Source organism: Gekko japonicus, unplaced genomic scaffold (assembly GCF_001447785.1).
Source record: "Gekko japonicus isolate JY-2015 unplaced genomic scaffold, Gekko_japonicus_V1.1 scaffold665, whole genome shotgun sequence".
NCBI classification, from domain to species: domain Eukaryota; kingdom Metazoa; phylum Chordata; class Lepidosauria; order Squamata; family Gekkonidae; genus Gekko; species Gekko japonicus.
In genome coordinates, this window is record NW_015170294.1 from 454,170 (window position 1) to 468,532 (window position 14,363).

Here is a 14,363-nt window from a genome sequence, read left to right on the forward strand (position 1 = left end):
TGTGAAGTCTTGCTGTCTGTGTGAAAATGAATGGGGCACCTGTGATTTCTTTTTGTGTAGGTTATCTCCTTAACATTGATCTGCTTCCAGGACATTAAATCATGGAAGGAGACTTAAGCAGTGTTCTTTCCTCCCCCCCCCCTTCAGTTAATCCTGCCCCTCCACAGTTTAGCACTAACTGACAGAGCAATTGTTACTGAACTGCCCATGGAAAAATCCAGATAACATTGTTTTCTTGACCCATGGGGTTTGTTTGTGGAACAAGTTTAGATTGAAGAGTCTTTTTCTGTAAATGTTCTGTGAAGGCATTTAGGCTATGGCAAGAAAGTGAATGTTCACCAGGCCAGTGTGTTAATGGTCAAACTCCAATTTTGACTTGAGGACTGCAGAAATGTATTATTTTGCATGTTCATGCAAAAGTATGAGTACATCTGTCTCCCTCTTCCCACTATACAAAACAAAACCCCTGTCCTATCAAGCATAACTGTGTTAAAACTCAGCAGAATCTCAGAGGGAACTGGTGGGAATTGTGAGTCTTTATTTGATAAACTATGTGACAGCACTTATTCTCAGACACTTTGAGGTGATTCTGCAAGATTTGCAAGGTGACATTATTCAGGAAGGCTTTTGACACTGTTACCTAATTTGTAATTACATGTGTTTATTAATTTTATGGGGTTCACATGTTTTTATTATTGCAAAGCACCTTGAGTCTGTTTTCAGAAAAGGGTAGAATGAAAATTCTTTTAATAAATGCCAGTATCTGAAAATACAAAGGTTGAAGTTTGGAGCATTATACAAGTTGATCCACGGTAGCATTAAATAATGACTTGTGTATATAAATGAGCAATCAGAAATCAGATACTACAAAAAAAACTTGCAAAGCTTTTCAGTGAAGTTAGTTCACATATTCAGCTGTAAGATAAGTTGTTCATAGTGCACTAAAGGAGGCAACAGTCCGCCCTCTCCTCAAAAAAACCATCCCTCGGTCTGGCCAAATTAGCTAACTACCAGCCAGTATCTAATTTGAGAGGGCAGTGGCGATCCAGTTGCAGGGTTTTTTGGATGACACCTCCATATTAGATCCCTTCCAATCCAGTTTCCGACCAGGCCACGGGACAGAGACGGTCCTGGTCGCCCTCACAGATGACATCCGGAGGCACCTGGATCGAGGTGGTATGGCAGTGTTGTTGCTGTTAGACCTGTTGGCGGTGTTCGACACAGTCGACCATCAACTACTAATCCACCACCTCACCGACGCCAGGATTCAGGGGTTTGCCTTGCAGTGGCTCTCCTCGTTCCTTCAGGGTCAGGGTCAGGGACAAAAGGTGGCAGTGGGGGAGCAGCTATCTGGAAGGCACCTAATAATTTGTGGAGTTCCCCAAGGAGCGATGCTTTCCCCAATGCTGTTTAACATCTATATGCGCCCCTTGCCAGATTGCCCAGAGGCATGGACTGGGTTGTCACCAATATGCGGATGACACCCAGCTCTATCTGTTGTTGGATGGCCAGTCAGACTCTAGTCCGGGAGATCTGGACCTGGCGTTGAAAGCTGTGGCTGGTTGGCTTAGATTGAGTCGACTGAAATTGAATCCAACAAAGATGGAAGTCCTGTGCCTGAGTCGGAGTGGACCAAGGTTAGGGATTCTACTTCCAACCTTAGATGGGGCACCATTGGTGCCAGTACCGTAGGAATTTGGGAGTGCTCCTGGATGCGTCCTTAACGATGGAGACCCAGGTAGCAGCCACTGCAAAGCCTGCCTTGTACCATCTACGGCTGATTAAGCAGTTGGTTACCTTCCTTGAATGCAATGACCTGGCAACAGTGATCCACGCAGATTGGATTACTGCAGTGCTCTCTACATGGGGCTGCCCTTGTCCGAAATCCAGAAGCTGCAGCTGGAGCAGAATGCAGCGGCAAGGCTGTTGTTGTGTCGTCCTGTGCGGGAATACATCCAGCCAGCACTAAAAGCACTGCACTGGCTGCCCACCAGATTCAATTCAAGGTGCTGGTTCTTACCTTTAAAGCCCTATATGGTCAGGGACTGCCTTTCCCCACATGTTCCCCAGAGAGCACTAAGATCGGGGTCCCAAAACTGTCTGGCCCTCCCAGGTCCTAAAGAAGCCAGGCTAGCGGTGACGAGGGCCAGGGCCTTTTCTGTGGCGGCCCCTTACTGGTGGAATGAGCTCCTGGATGGCATCAGGGCCCTGCAGGACCTTTGGCAATTCCGCAGGGCCTGTAAAACGGAGCTCTTCCACCAGGCCTTTGATTAGGGGCCGCCTTTTAACATCGAGGCCCTGGCTCCCCAACATCAGCACCAACTTAATATCTAATACCCTGGCAAGAACTCAGACGGTGGTGGTAGTTTGACCATCTAGATGCTGAGACAACGCTGCCATCATTTATTAGTACTATATTTGCTAGCACTTATTTGCACATGTTGTGGTTTTAACTTTATTACTGTTTTAATGTATCTCGCTGTTTTCATATATTTATATATACTCTGTAAGCTGCCCTGAGCCTGCCTGGCAGGGAGGGCGGGATACAAATTAAACAAACAAACAAACAAATAGTCAAGTTATGATAAATAATCTGTGGTATATAAATGCTTGAAACTAACCTAAGGGCTCCTTCTGATCTAGAACTCCACACTGCCTTGATCCTTTCTGACATAAAAGTTGTTCTAATCTTTCTTTTCATTATTGCTGAAGGCTTAGGGGAAAAGCATTAGTGCGCCAAATTTCCATACACAAAAGGAGAATGATTTGGAATATATTTATTCTGCTCTGGTTGTAACTTCTCAGTTGATCGGCAGCTGATATCTTGCAAAACTATCTTATCATATAATAAACCCCTAGAAAGTATTCTGGCATCCTATTGTTGGTGATATACTAGCTCTGCTCTGGCAAGCTTTTCCAGAAAGCTTTTATGAAGAAACAAAGAGTAGCACTTTAAATGAAACTGGTTAGAACATAAGTTCATTTCACTGTGGTAAATAAACTTCAGGATCTGTAGGGTATTGTTGATATTTGACTGGTGTAGCAACCAGTACCAAGTCAGATGTGTAGTGTGGCTGAAATACTGCTTACTGCAGTTTAATGCTGCCTTTCAAAGGATGCTGAAGGAGCAAGAGCAGTTCTGTAAATCTGGACTGCGAGAGTGAAACTTTATACAGAACAGGAAATAAAGATGTCTTGCTTCCTTGTTATCAGTTGCTGTTTTATAGAACTGAAATGAAATTGGATAGTAACTTGTAAGTAGCTTGTTGTGGGTGGTCAAATATATATGACTGGAAGAAAGTTTTCAGAGTCCAAAGGTGGTTAGGGAACTTCATGGTAACAGGATTTTGGGGTCTATGTGAGAGTTGTACAATATTGGATGTAGGAAGGTTCAAAGTGAAGTCAGGCACCATTCTGTTGAAGAGGAAGTAGGTCATGGAGAGATAAGTATTCTGCTCTCCAAAATGCTACGTTTAAAAAAACTGACAATATTGCAAGGGACAGGTAACTTTTTCCTTACCCTACAGCGATAAATTTCATGTCGTACTCCAACTATATTGTCTTACTACAGGTTGTTTTACACACACATCTCCACATGTAGAGAAACCTCTATCATGGAAGGTGCTTATTCCTGTTCAAAGCCTTAGGCTTTCAACAGATGAGCTACTAAAAGACTTTAATGGCTAATAATTTCTGTGGATTTACTTTCAGACCTGTACAGTGATAGCAATTTACTGATAATCCTGCTCTATAGCTCCTTGTAGAAGCACTGAATAATAGAAGAACAGACTGGAGAACTATTGTACTGAGAAGGTTCCATGTTGAAACAAAAGCAATTGCTAGTAGGATTTCCCTGACAGAAATGAATATAGCCATTTAAGAGTTACACATTAAATGCTGGGATGGTTTATAGAATTGTGTTGGTAAAAAAATCATAATTAAGACGATCCATTGCTATAAAAAGATTCTCCGCACTGATCCTATACAAATACTTGGGCCAGGAGTACATTTTAAAAACTACCAGCTGGGAACTGGTCAAAACTTTAAAAAACAATGTTATAATAATGAGCAGTCTCATTCATATATTCCTAATGGAGGCATTTAATTAATCTCTGTTTTAAAAACATAAAATAAAAAACAGCCTGACTCCTTACAGCTATATTAGTTAGAGAGCTCATCTCACAATGGTCTTCATGTTTCCAAGCAGGGCTGATTCAAAGTAATCCAAAGACAAAGCTTCCTATACTTCAGGTTGTATACATATGAACTGATGGCCACTTAACAAAAATCACCTGGATGTTCGGAGTCTGTCCCATGGATGACATGAAGATTAGTTTAAAGACTATGATAGTGTTTCACTGTGTGTCCCCCCCCCCAAGTGTTTGGAAAGCTCGTTCCCACTCCATGCACAATGCAGTATAAGTAGGCTTGTGCATAGTAGTAATCAAATCCACTGTTGGCTTTTGACTTTTGACATATACTAGTTCAGGGGTGTCAAACATGCGGCCCAGGGGCCAGATCAGGTCCCTGGAGGGCTTCTATCATGCCCGTAGTGGAACTGGCTGTCTTCTGCTGCTTCTTCCAATTCTGCTGCTGCTGCTGCATTATTGTAGGTTTGCATTTACAGATACACACCTGAACAGCATACTCAAGATTGCAACAGCACAGACATTTTGATGCAGTAATTCAGAGCAAGAGGTGTCAGTTATCAGACACTGTTAAATAAACAAAATGTTGCAAGAGTGTTAATGTTTTAAGCATGTTTTTATTTTAAGGGGGAAAAACCCTTTGTATTTGTGTCCTTTATAAAATTTATATCTCCGCTACCTGGCATTACATTTTATGACACACATGGCCTGGTCCAACAAGGTCTCATTTATTTCAGATCCAGCCCTCATAACAAATGAGTTCAAAACCCCTTTACTAGTTAAATGTTATTCGAAACTTTAGTTAAAAACTGGCTCTTCTTCCTTCAAGAATCATCATGGTGTGGTTCTTCATACCTTTATGATATATATCGTGAATAGTAAAAACTTTCAGCTACCAATTTTTTCCCAGATATTCATAAAATCCTGTAGCGTTAACCTGGAGACATTTGCTTTGTGCTTTGCTTGCATATTTTGTCATTTGAAAGCTTACTTTTTCTGAGAAAAGCTACACAAGCTCTCAGCTCTCGAGACACCAGAGCTAGCTTTGAACTTCAGAGTACAGATCTAATTACACAGCTTGTAGCTGTGGAACCACTTTTCTCTTTTCCAAATTGCTTTTCCCAACTTATTTGCATAATGTAATGCATAGAGGTTAGCCACTGAAATAAAAATTCACTTGACATAGTTAGGACAGGCTAAGTTAACCCTCTTAAGTCTGTGGTGATATTTTATGCGCTCACCCAAGTGATTGGAAGAAAAGGATATGTTTTGGGAGTTCTGTATTTTGAGGCTTTGAAGCAGTGCCATTTGTATGTGTCTTTTTAATCATGTCCATGAAGTAATAATAAATGTTTACATTCAATAAGCATAAGCTTGTATTTCTGATTGCAGCTGGTCATGTCTCCTTTCTCCACATCCATTTCTGAAGAGAAAGTGGAGCTTTCACGTGTGGCCTTGGGGTAGAGAAAAAAATGAGCAACTCAAGGAGTGCTACTGGTTGTTAAAATTATGTGTGATGTTAAGAAAGTGGGCAGAGAGATTAATACACTCTGGTGCAGCTGCTGTGTTCCTCAAACCAAGGCCTATCTAAGGTGTCAACATGCAGGCATGATTATTATCTGCATAAACTAGAGATGTTTCTGCAGTAGCTCCCATGTTGTGAAATGGCCTTTGTAAATGTGCCAGAAAGGCTCTTCATTACTGGCATTCTGGCACTACTATCAGCAAGCCCGTAGCTACAGTGGGGCCTCCCGGGGCCCAGCCCCCTGACTTCCTCCCAAGGCCCCTGACTTTTGGGAAGAGACAAGGGAGGCCGCGCACGCCTGCACTCCAAGCTGCAAACCTTTAAATGCTTTTAGGGGAAAGGGGTGGGGAGGCCATGAATTTCAGTGCCCCCCAACTTTTTAAAAGCCTCCCTATTTAAAAAATCCTGGCTACAGGCCTGACTATCAGGTGAATCTGTTCTGAAGGGTTTTCTTAGTAGACAGATTGTTGTTCTGAGGGCTTAGTTTCAGCACATAACAAATTATCTCTGACCATTTGAATCACTTTTACTGTGTTTTGTATGTAGGTTTTAACTCTTTTTAATCTTGTTTGAAATGTATTTTAAAAATCATTGTAAGCTGTCTTGAGTCCTTTTTCTGGAGAAAGATGGGATGATTTTTTTTTTTAAATAAACACTAACATTCAGTCTTCTGGTGACGTTCTGAAGTTGCTGTCCAATCAGACAGATGGAGTTAAGTTGTAGGAGTTATATTCCAAAACTCTAAAATTTAAGTTTGCTCTCCATCTTTAGTCATCTTTAGAGAATAGCAAGTGGGAGGCCTGCTATGCTCACAGGAGGGTATCCCATATCCCCCTCCACTGCTGAACAACACTGAGCCTGGCAGCCAGTGTCTGGAGGAGCTTCCTGCTTCCTCATCTGTTGGGCTCGGAGCAGCTGCCAGTGTTCGCTGCTGCCATGCCTGAGCCCACAGTGGCTGCAGCGGGGCCTGCAGTGAGTGCCAGTGTCCTCTGCCACCAGGCCTACAGTGGTTGCCGGCATCAGCCGACATCCTACTCTGCCACAGTGCCTGGCTGTAGTGCTTTCCTGACATGCGTTGTCTGTGCATGCACAGACAATAAAACTTTATTTGGGGGGCGTTAAATCCCTGTATGTATTTTTATATAAGATTTTTCTATACACCACGGGAGTACCCCAAGTGAGCAAAAGAATCTCTTTAGCCTTTGTATGGCCCCAATCCACAGATTTTGCTATCTGCAGATCACAGCCACATGTGGCTAATAGTGTATAGACAAGTGGGGACCCACAAGAAACTTGCGGCACTGGACACTGGCCCCATGGCAGCCAGGCCTGGAGAGCTGCCAACGGCTTTGAAGAGAAAGACAAGTGCATTGTCTGTACATGTGCAGATAACACTTTTTAATATGGGTGGAGTTTAAACCCCTGGTGTATTTTTCTTTTACTTTTCAGATTTTTCTGCAAACCTAGGGCATCACCCAAATTTGCAAAAAAAAACCACCCACCCCTGTTTTGGGTAAGTGTGATCCCAATCTGTGGATTTAGATATCCCTAGATAGGGGACATACTTGGGAAAAAGATATATAGATTTGCACTAGGTTTGCCAATCTCCAGGTGGTGGCTGGAGATCTCTTGTTATTACAACTGATCTCCAGGCGACAGAAACCAGTTCTCCTGGAGAAAATGGATGCTTTGGAAGGTGGACTCTATAGCATTATACCCCACTGAAGTCCCTCCTCTCCCCAAGCCAAGGCTTCACCTCCCAAATCAGTTCTCAGCTGCATCCAGGATGCAGTTCTTTAAGTTGTGAGGGTTGTTTTTACACTGTTCTGTAATTTAAAATTTTGCCCAAACCACTAGCTTATACCAGTGTGTCCCCCTTCTGAGTGTATGCCTTATACCTCTTTTGCATCAGCTGCTCTTTTTCAGACTTCGGTACTAAGTTTTAGGCTTAGTTCACACAAACAGCAGATGAGGTTGTAAAACTGATTCCAGATTATACTACCTCAGACAGTTTGTAAGGGGTTCTAGGGTATCATTTGTATTTGATGTGCTAATTTTCTACGTATGGGATTTTAATTTTTTTTGCCTTGTGGGCTATTTCATCATATGAGCACTCTGATGTGATCAGATACAGATTTACTACTTCATTTACATAGCTGAAGGTGTTTTGCTCCTATGAAAGTGAGTGGCACATTGTGAAGAATAAGAAGTGTGAATATATATATTTATTTTTAAATTTTATATTGCCAGTTTGGAAAAGTGAGTGGTTCATCACAAAGCATTAAAAAGTATAAATCCATTAATTTATTTTAAAATTTTATGCTGCCAGTTTGCAAGAGCGTCCTGAAGACAATTTACATAAAATAAAATACAGTATAAACTCCAGTGTAAACTACATTACAAAATAACCAAGAGGAGCAAATTAAGTTGAGCCAGAATGTAGAAGAAAGATCTAGTGTTGATTAAACATTTATTCAAGATATTCAGAATTTTTATGCATCTGTTCCCTAAAACTTTTTTGAAAGAAGTCACAATACTGTTTACCAAGGAAGGGATATGTGGGGTAAAAAATCAGTTTATAGTAAATTAATTAATTGGACCTTAGTGATAATACCTTCTAGGTATTAGTATTTGGCATAATGCCAGAAATCAATATGGTGGCAGCATTGCTAAAATATATTCTTTATCATATCTAGATACAACTCCTCTAAACTATACCAAGAAATGTGAAAAGGATCAGAGTATTAGTATTAATACATACGAATAGTAATGGATATGGAGTAATGTTATTTCTAAACTAATTTATGTGAATTTAAAAGAAAAATTCTTCAAAATGTTATTTTAGTGATATTTAACTCCTCATAGATTGGCAATTATATATAGAAATATCAAAAATGTTAAATGCTGATCTTCTGGACATAACCCAGAATCAAACTGAGTTACATAATGTCGAAAGGGTGGTCAATGAGATATTGGGCAGCTGGCAATATTCCTCTAGAACCAATGGTTACCTCAGTGGGTTATCTAAAGAGCATGTAGCCCCTTAAGGTATAGAGCTGGTTTTGATCTTGCAGCTGCAAAGATGGCAATAGTTGCAAACTGGAAAAAGGTAGAAACCCTGTCTAGTAGCACCCGATTTAAGCTCACTTGGCATATTGTGCTACTTACAAAATTGACATCATATCAGAAGTTTCAAAGGAATAATTTTCACTCCTCAGAGAAGTTTCATGAATGTTGGATATTATGTTTGGGAACATCCACCAATAATTACTGTAATTTGCTTTGTTTTGTTTCTTTGTTAAGTTTTTCCTTTTTGTATAAATGTATTTTCTTTTTTTGCATCTATTTGTTTATAATGAATTTCATAATAAATGCCCCCCATCAATGTTGCTAACCAAGGTACCAGCCACAGTGTAGGATAGTTCTAGTGGGCCACCCCCCCAAAAAAGAAAAACCTTAACTGAAGAAATCCCAACTATATACGACAGAATGTGGTAAATTTTATTTATTTATTTATTTACTTCATTTATACCCCAGGCCCAGAGTGATTTGCATCATACTCCTCTCCTCCATTTTATCCTCACAACAATCCTGTGAGGTAAATTAAGCTTGAGAGTTTTTGACTGCCCCAAGGTCACTAAGCAAACTTCTATAGCAGAGTGAGATCCCATACTTGATTCTCCCAGATCCTAGTTTAACACTCTAGCCATTGTACTACACTGGCTTTCTAATGTTCAGTGTGTTTAAAATTTAAATATGAATGGATGAGTTCAGTTTATAGTTTTATAATATGCTCAGAATTTTAAACAGCATGACAAGGAAGGCTGCACCAGCAGTATGTTCCTTTTGATATACTTTATATTAACTCTAACTGTATTACACAGAGAAGGTAAGCATAGCTTAGTATCAATGAAACCCATGCTGTTCACTGGTTTATTGCAGGCATACAAACTCTAATTCATACATATACCCCCATCTAAGGATTTTTGCCTCAGCCACTATGGCAGCAAACACATCCATGCTGCCTCATCAAAGTGGCTGCAGCAAAGAACTCTTGCCTTCCAATTAGTGAGCAGGGCAAATCATCCGCCGAGGAGGTGAGCACTCTTCAGTTCTGAATTAGAACAGTATCATAGTTAAGTCCAAATATTTAATTTAGTAGGCGTTTTATTGAACCACTTTCTACTTTAACAGACTTATAAAACCTTTATTATTATTATTTCAAGGTGATGGTTTTCGTTCATGCTCGAAATGCCACTGTCCGGACTGCTATGGCTCTTCGTGAAAAAGCCAAAAATAATGGCCACATTTGCTACTTTTTGCCATCCCAGGGCGCAGATTATGGACAATCTGAAAAACAAGTAAGTGACTTGTTTTATGATTAATTATATATGTAGAGATAAACCCTTGAGTCTGTGGCTTGGATTCAACAGAGGATTTCTGTGAAGACTGTGTCTCAGTGGTAGGGCATCTGTTTGCCATGCTGAATGTCTCAGGTTCAATCCTCGGCATCCCCAGTTAAAAGGGAGATGATTTTTACCACTTTCCTCCTTCTGCTGTAGACCCGAAACTCACCTCCCATCCTGTTTGTGGGGAGGGGGGTCCCTTGTCCACCCAGAGCAGTATTATAGGAGGCATTTGAGACTGTCACAATACAGGGGAAGCAAGGAAGTTCCTTCTATCTGTGGAAAATGTTGATGGATTCAAGCCTGTATTTTAAAATATTGATGTATCATAAGAGAAATTTTTTGGTAATAGGTAAAAAATAGAAAGCACTACTTCTATTTTATTTCCTTATTTGCTCATTTAAATGCATTTGTACCAAACTCCTCACACCCAACAAGATATTTTTACTATTTTTTCCCATCAAATTTTGCATAGTGATTTATCTCTGAAATCCAATGGTGAATGGAATTAATTTCAAAGGATTTTGTAGTGTGTCATGATGGGCTGCTGTTCCTAATAAAATTGGGGTCCTGCTATGTATATCTAAGCCCTTGTTCTGTGCCTTAATCACCTCTTCAGACTGTAACATGGCATACATTAATACAAAATGGATTTACCAAAAACTAAGAAAACTGTAGTTTTACCATGAAGTGCCTTTAAAAGCAATATTATATGTATTCTGGATTATTGCTAATGTAAAAAAAAACACCCAGTGGATTGGGTCCAAACAATGGGGTTGGGGCCAAAGATGTCCTTTGGCTTACAGAAGGCAGGCCAACCTAATATGTTACAGATTGCAGAATACAACAAATTTAGATATAAACTCTGTACATCAAAGCAGAAGTGTCCAGCAGGTGAAAACACCATCTGCAAGCCTACCCTCGGAACAACCAAGACTTGCCCATTCTGCTATTCTTCTCTCGCCCTTACCCTCAGTTTCATGTACTTGTCTTTCTCTTATCAACTTTGCCTCCCCACCCCCATGTTTGTTGGGATTGTTGTTTGATGTTGTTGTTATTTGTTATCACAATGGTGATTTGCTTAAGGCAGGAACTCGTTCTTTGGCACCCTGCAAATAATTGGTGAAAAGAAACTTTAACCCATCTAGCAAGTGTACAAGCTTCAGATCTATCCCCAGTGGAGTAGAGCATGTGGATCTATCTACACTGGACCTCTGTATGCTGACATTGTGTCTCCCAGGTTTACTCAGAAGTCGGGCTGAACTGGTGTACAAGTTGCCTTTCAGCTGTTGGACTAAGCAGGTTGGGGCATACATACTTGTCGCCCAGTGGAACCAGGGCTAACACAATGATGGCTTATTCATTCACTCAACTTTATATGTTGGCTTAATCGTTTCTCCCCCATTCTCTCACTGTGAGCACATAATTTATCCATCATTAATTTATAGCAGCAGAATAAAATACAATACATGATGATGATATTCCAACAAGGGATTTGATTGTATTCACTATTATCTTTTTGTTGGTACTTCATGACATGTCACACTAATTAAAACCCATCTGTTAAGAAACATTTACACATTACCAGAACATTAATATTATTTTCCATAAGTGACAGTTTGTTACTAAAACCCATAGGTTGCTCTCTCATTAGTGATAATTAATGGAACTATTTCACTGCCCTGTGAGACGCAAGAACAAAAAAAGATGTTTTCATCTGCTGATGTTTGCAGGAAAGATTCATTTGTAGTTCCTATCAAAATTATGGCTCAGTTATGCAAAACATTTATCATAACAGAACTTATGCACAGCACAGCATATCAAATACTTGGTTCAGATAAAACTTTGTTTAAAAGTTCAGCAGCTTACTGCTTTTAACAGCTTTTTTCTTCATTTTCTACCCCCTCTGAATTTTGTACTTTAAATTCTAAGCCTCTGTAGGTTGCAATCTTGTAATGATTTCTTCTGCTTCCTGCTTATTTTTAAATGCTCTGTGCGTGAATGAATAAGAAGAAAAAAATAAGGATTATCTCATTTGGTTACCAAGAAAGATACCAATACATTTTAGGGGGAAGGGGTTTTGAGCTTCAGTAAGACAGCAGTAACAAAGAAGAAGAAGGGATTGGATTTATACCCCGCCCTTCACTTGGAGTCTCAGAGCGGCTTACAAACTCCTTTCCCTTCCCCTCCCCACAACAGACACCCTGTGACAAAACTGCATTGGTTTAAAAAATTGTAGAGTGCTGCAAAATACAGAATTGTTGAATTTGCCAAATGGAATGAAGTACTTCAATGAATGTACACATAGAAGATCCATTTACAGTTTCCAGTCCCATCATTGTCATGATGGCGTAGAACATTTATGGAGCTGGAGAAGGGGAAATTATCCCATAGTGCAGGGGTGGCCGAACTTGCTTAATGTTAGAGCCACACAGAATAAACATCAGATGTTTGAGAGCCATAAGACATGAACAAGTATTACATACACGTTTTTATGAAAAATATACAAATTTGCTTTTTATTAACATTAAATTAAACTGTGTGAAGGAGCTGCATGCGGCTCCTGAGCTGCAGTTTGGCCACCCCTGCCATAGTGGCTATTGTCAAAGAGTGGTTAATGGTGTGTTCTTAACTGTGATGATATCTCACCTTAATTGTTCCATGGTCAGATGGAGATTTTGATCAATTATGAAAAGTGTCTGTCCTTGGCTTCCTGGTAATTATAAAAACTAAGCTGTAAAAACCTATGGTGTGTGAAAATAGCAAACTTCACATAAGATAAAACTCACTGGGTGACCGTAATCCAGTCCCTTTCCCTCACAGGGTTGTTGTGAGGCTAAAAATGGGGAAACAAGAGTATTAATGAATAGCCATTAGGTATTCTATACATCATTAAAGATATAAAAGGAAGATCTTGAAGAATGCAGGGGGTCTGTGAGGCATGCATAGATGCTTGAGATAAGAGGAGAGATTTACAGTTACTCAGGAGATGTGCTTTAAAAACTGAAAAGTGAGGCTTGCTAATTCAGGAAAAAACGTTGTTGGTAAATTGGCAGAACATCCACTGGTACTACATGTGAAAGAGTAGACTCTCAAGTCCTTCCTGTTCCTTCTGGGCAGTCCCTGAGAAGCTGGAAGACCCCACAGCTGTCTCAAGTCTCCACCTGGTGACACTGCCACTTCTGCTCGGTCTCCAAAGTTGCCAGAAACAAACTGGGTACCACCAACTGCTACTAGCAACTTAGGCAGTTATCTCCTACTAGAGAGTCACACATCTAGCACTCTGTATTGCCATTTAAAGATTCTGCCTAGTTGTGGCACCTGCCCGCTTCATTCCATAAGCTAGCATGGGAGCAATCTACTGTAACTTTTCAGATTTAAGCTATCATCCTCCTGGGACAGCACCCGTTACCACATATTAGATAGCAAGAGTGAATAGGTATGATATTTTTCGAGAGAGCAGGCTTAAAGCACTCAAAATATATGGAAGTTTAATAAGTGAATAAAAATATTCCGCATATTCTGTTCAAGCCTTTCAGGCTGAGCAAAGGAACAAAGAAAAGGTGACAACACAGTCCCATTGCCCTACACTCCGAACTCATCCTAAAGAATGTTTAATTAGGACAGGCTAACTTTGCTTGGGGTAGCAGTAGTTTTAAAAGTCAGCATTTCTCTAGTTCTCATGGCTACTCTCCATTGTGGATAAGATGGAGTCCTTAGGTAAAGTGTTAGTTCTTCATAGCTCATCCAAAGAGCTGCCCATAATGTCAAAGAGCTGCTTCCTCGTGTCCTGAGGTAAATAACTTCTGCTTTTCTCCCTCCCTCACCCCTTGGGATGACCTTTCTGTCCTAAAGGAAGACTTCTGATTCTACCAGTTTGGCTATTTGCCTCTCTTTTAGGACATATCAGCAGAGTGTGGGATGGTAAACTGTTGTCAGCTTTTTTGTAGTTGGGTATGAATGCTGATCCACCCCCTAACTTTCAGTGCAAGAAGGAGAGAGCAACAGAAAAGCAACAAACAATTTGTAATCCACTTTGAGTCTCTGTGAGAAAGATGGGCTATAAATGAAATAAATAAAATAAAATGACCTGTATCAACCATATTCATTGGCATAACAAAGAATTTGCTTGGAACTTGATGAGTTCTTCCTTCAACAACCTCCTTTCTGCCAGCTGCTGGTTTCCAGTTGGGACCACAGAGTGCAGTCACAATAATGAAAATATTGAGGATAATTTTTGGGTGGAGGGCATTCCTTCACATTGCCTTTTAAAATAGATAAGAT

General features: G+C 40.3%; 1 protein-coding gene across 1 annotated transcript in view; it reads left to right on the plus strand.

Moving 5' to 3' along the window:
• ASCC3 (activating signal cointegrator 1 complex subunit 3) overlaps positions 1–14,363 on the plus strand; it is a 409,581-nt gene that overhangs the window by 188,137 nt on the left and 207,081 nt on the right. The window contains exon 13 of the mRNA XM_015417908.1: positions 9,900–10,034. Coding sequence (XP_015273394.1) covers positions 9,900–10,034 — 135 coding nt within the window. The remainder of the gene's footprint in view (positions 1–9,899; positions 10,035–14,363) is intronic.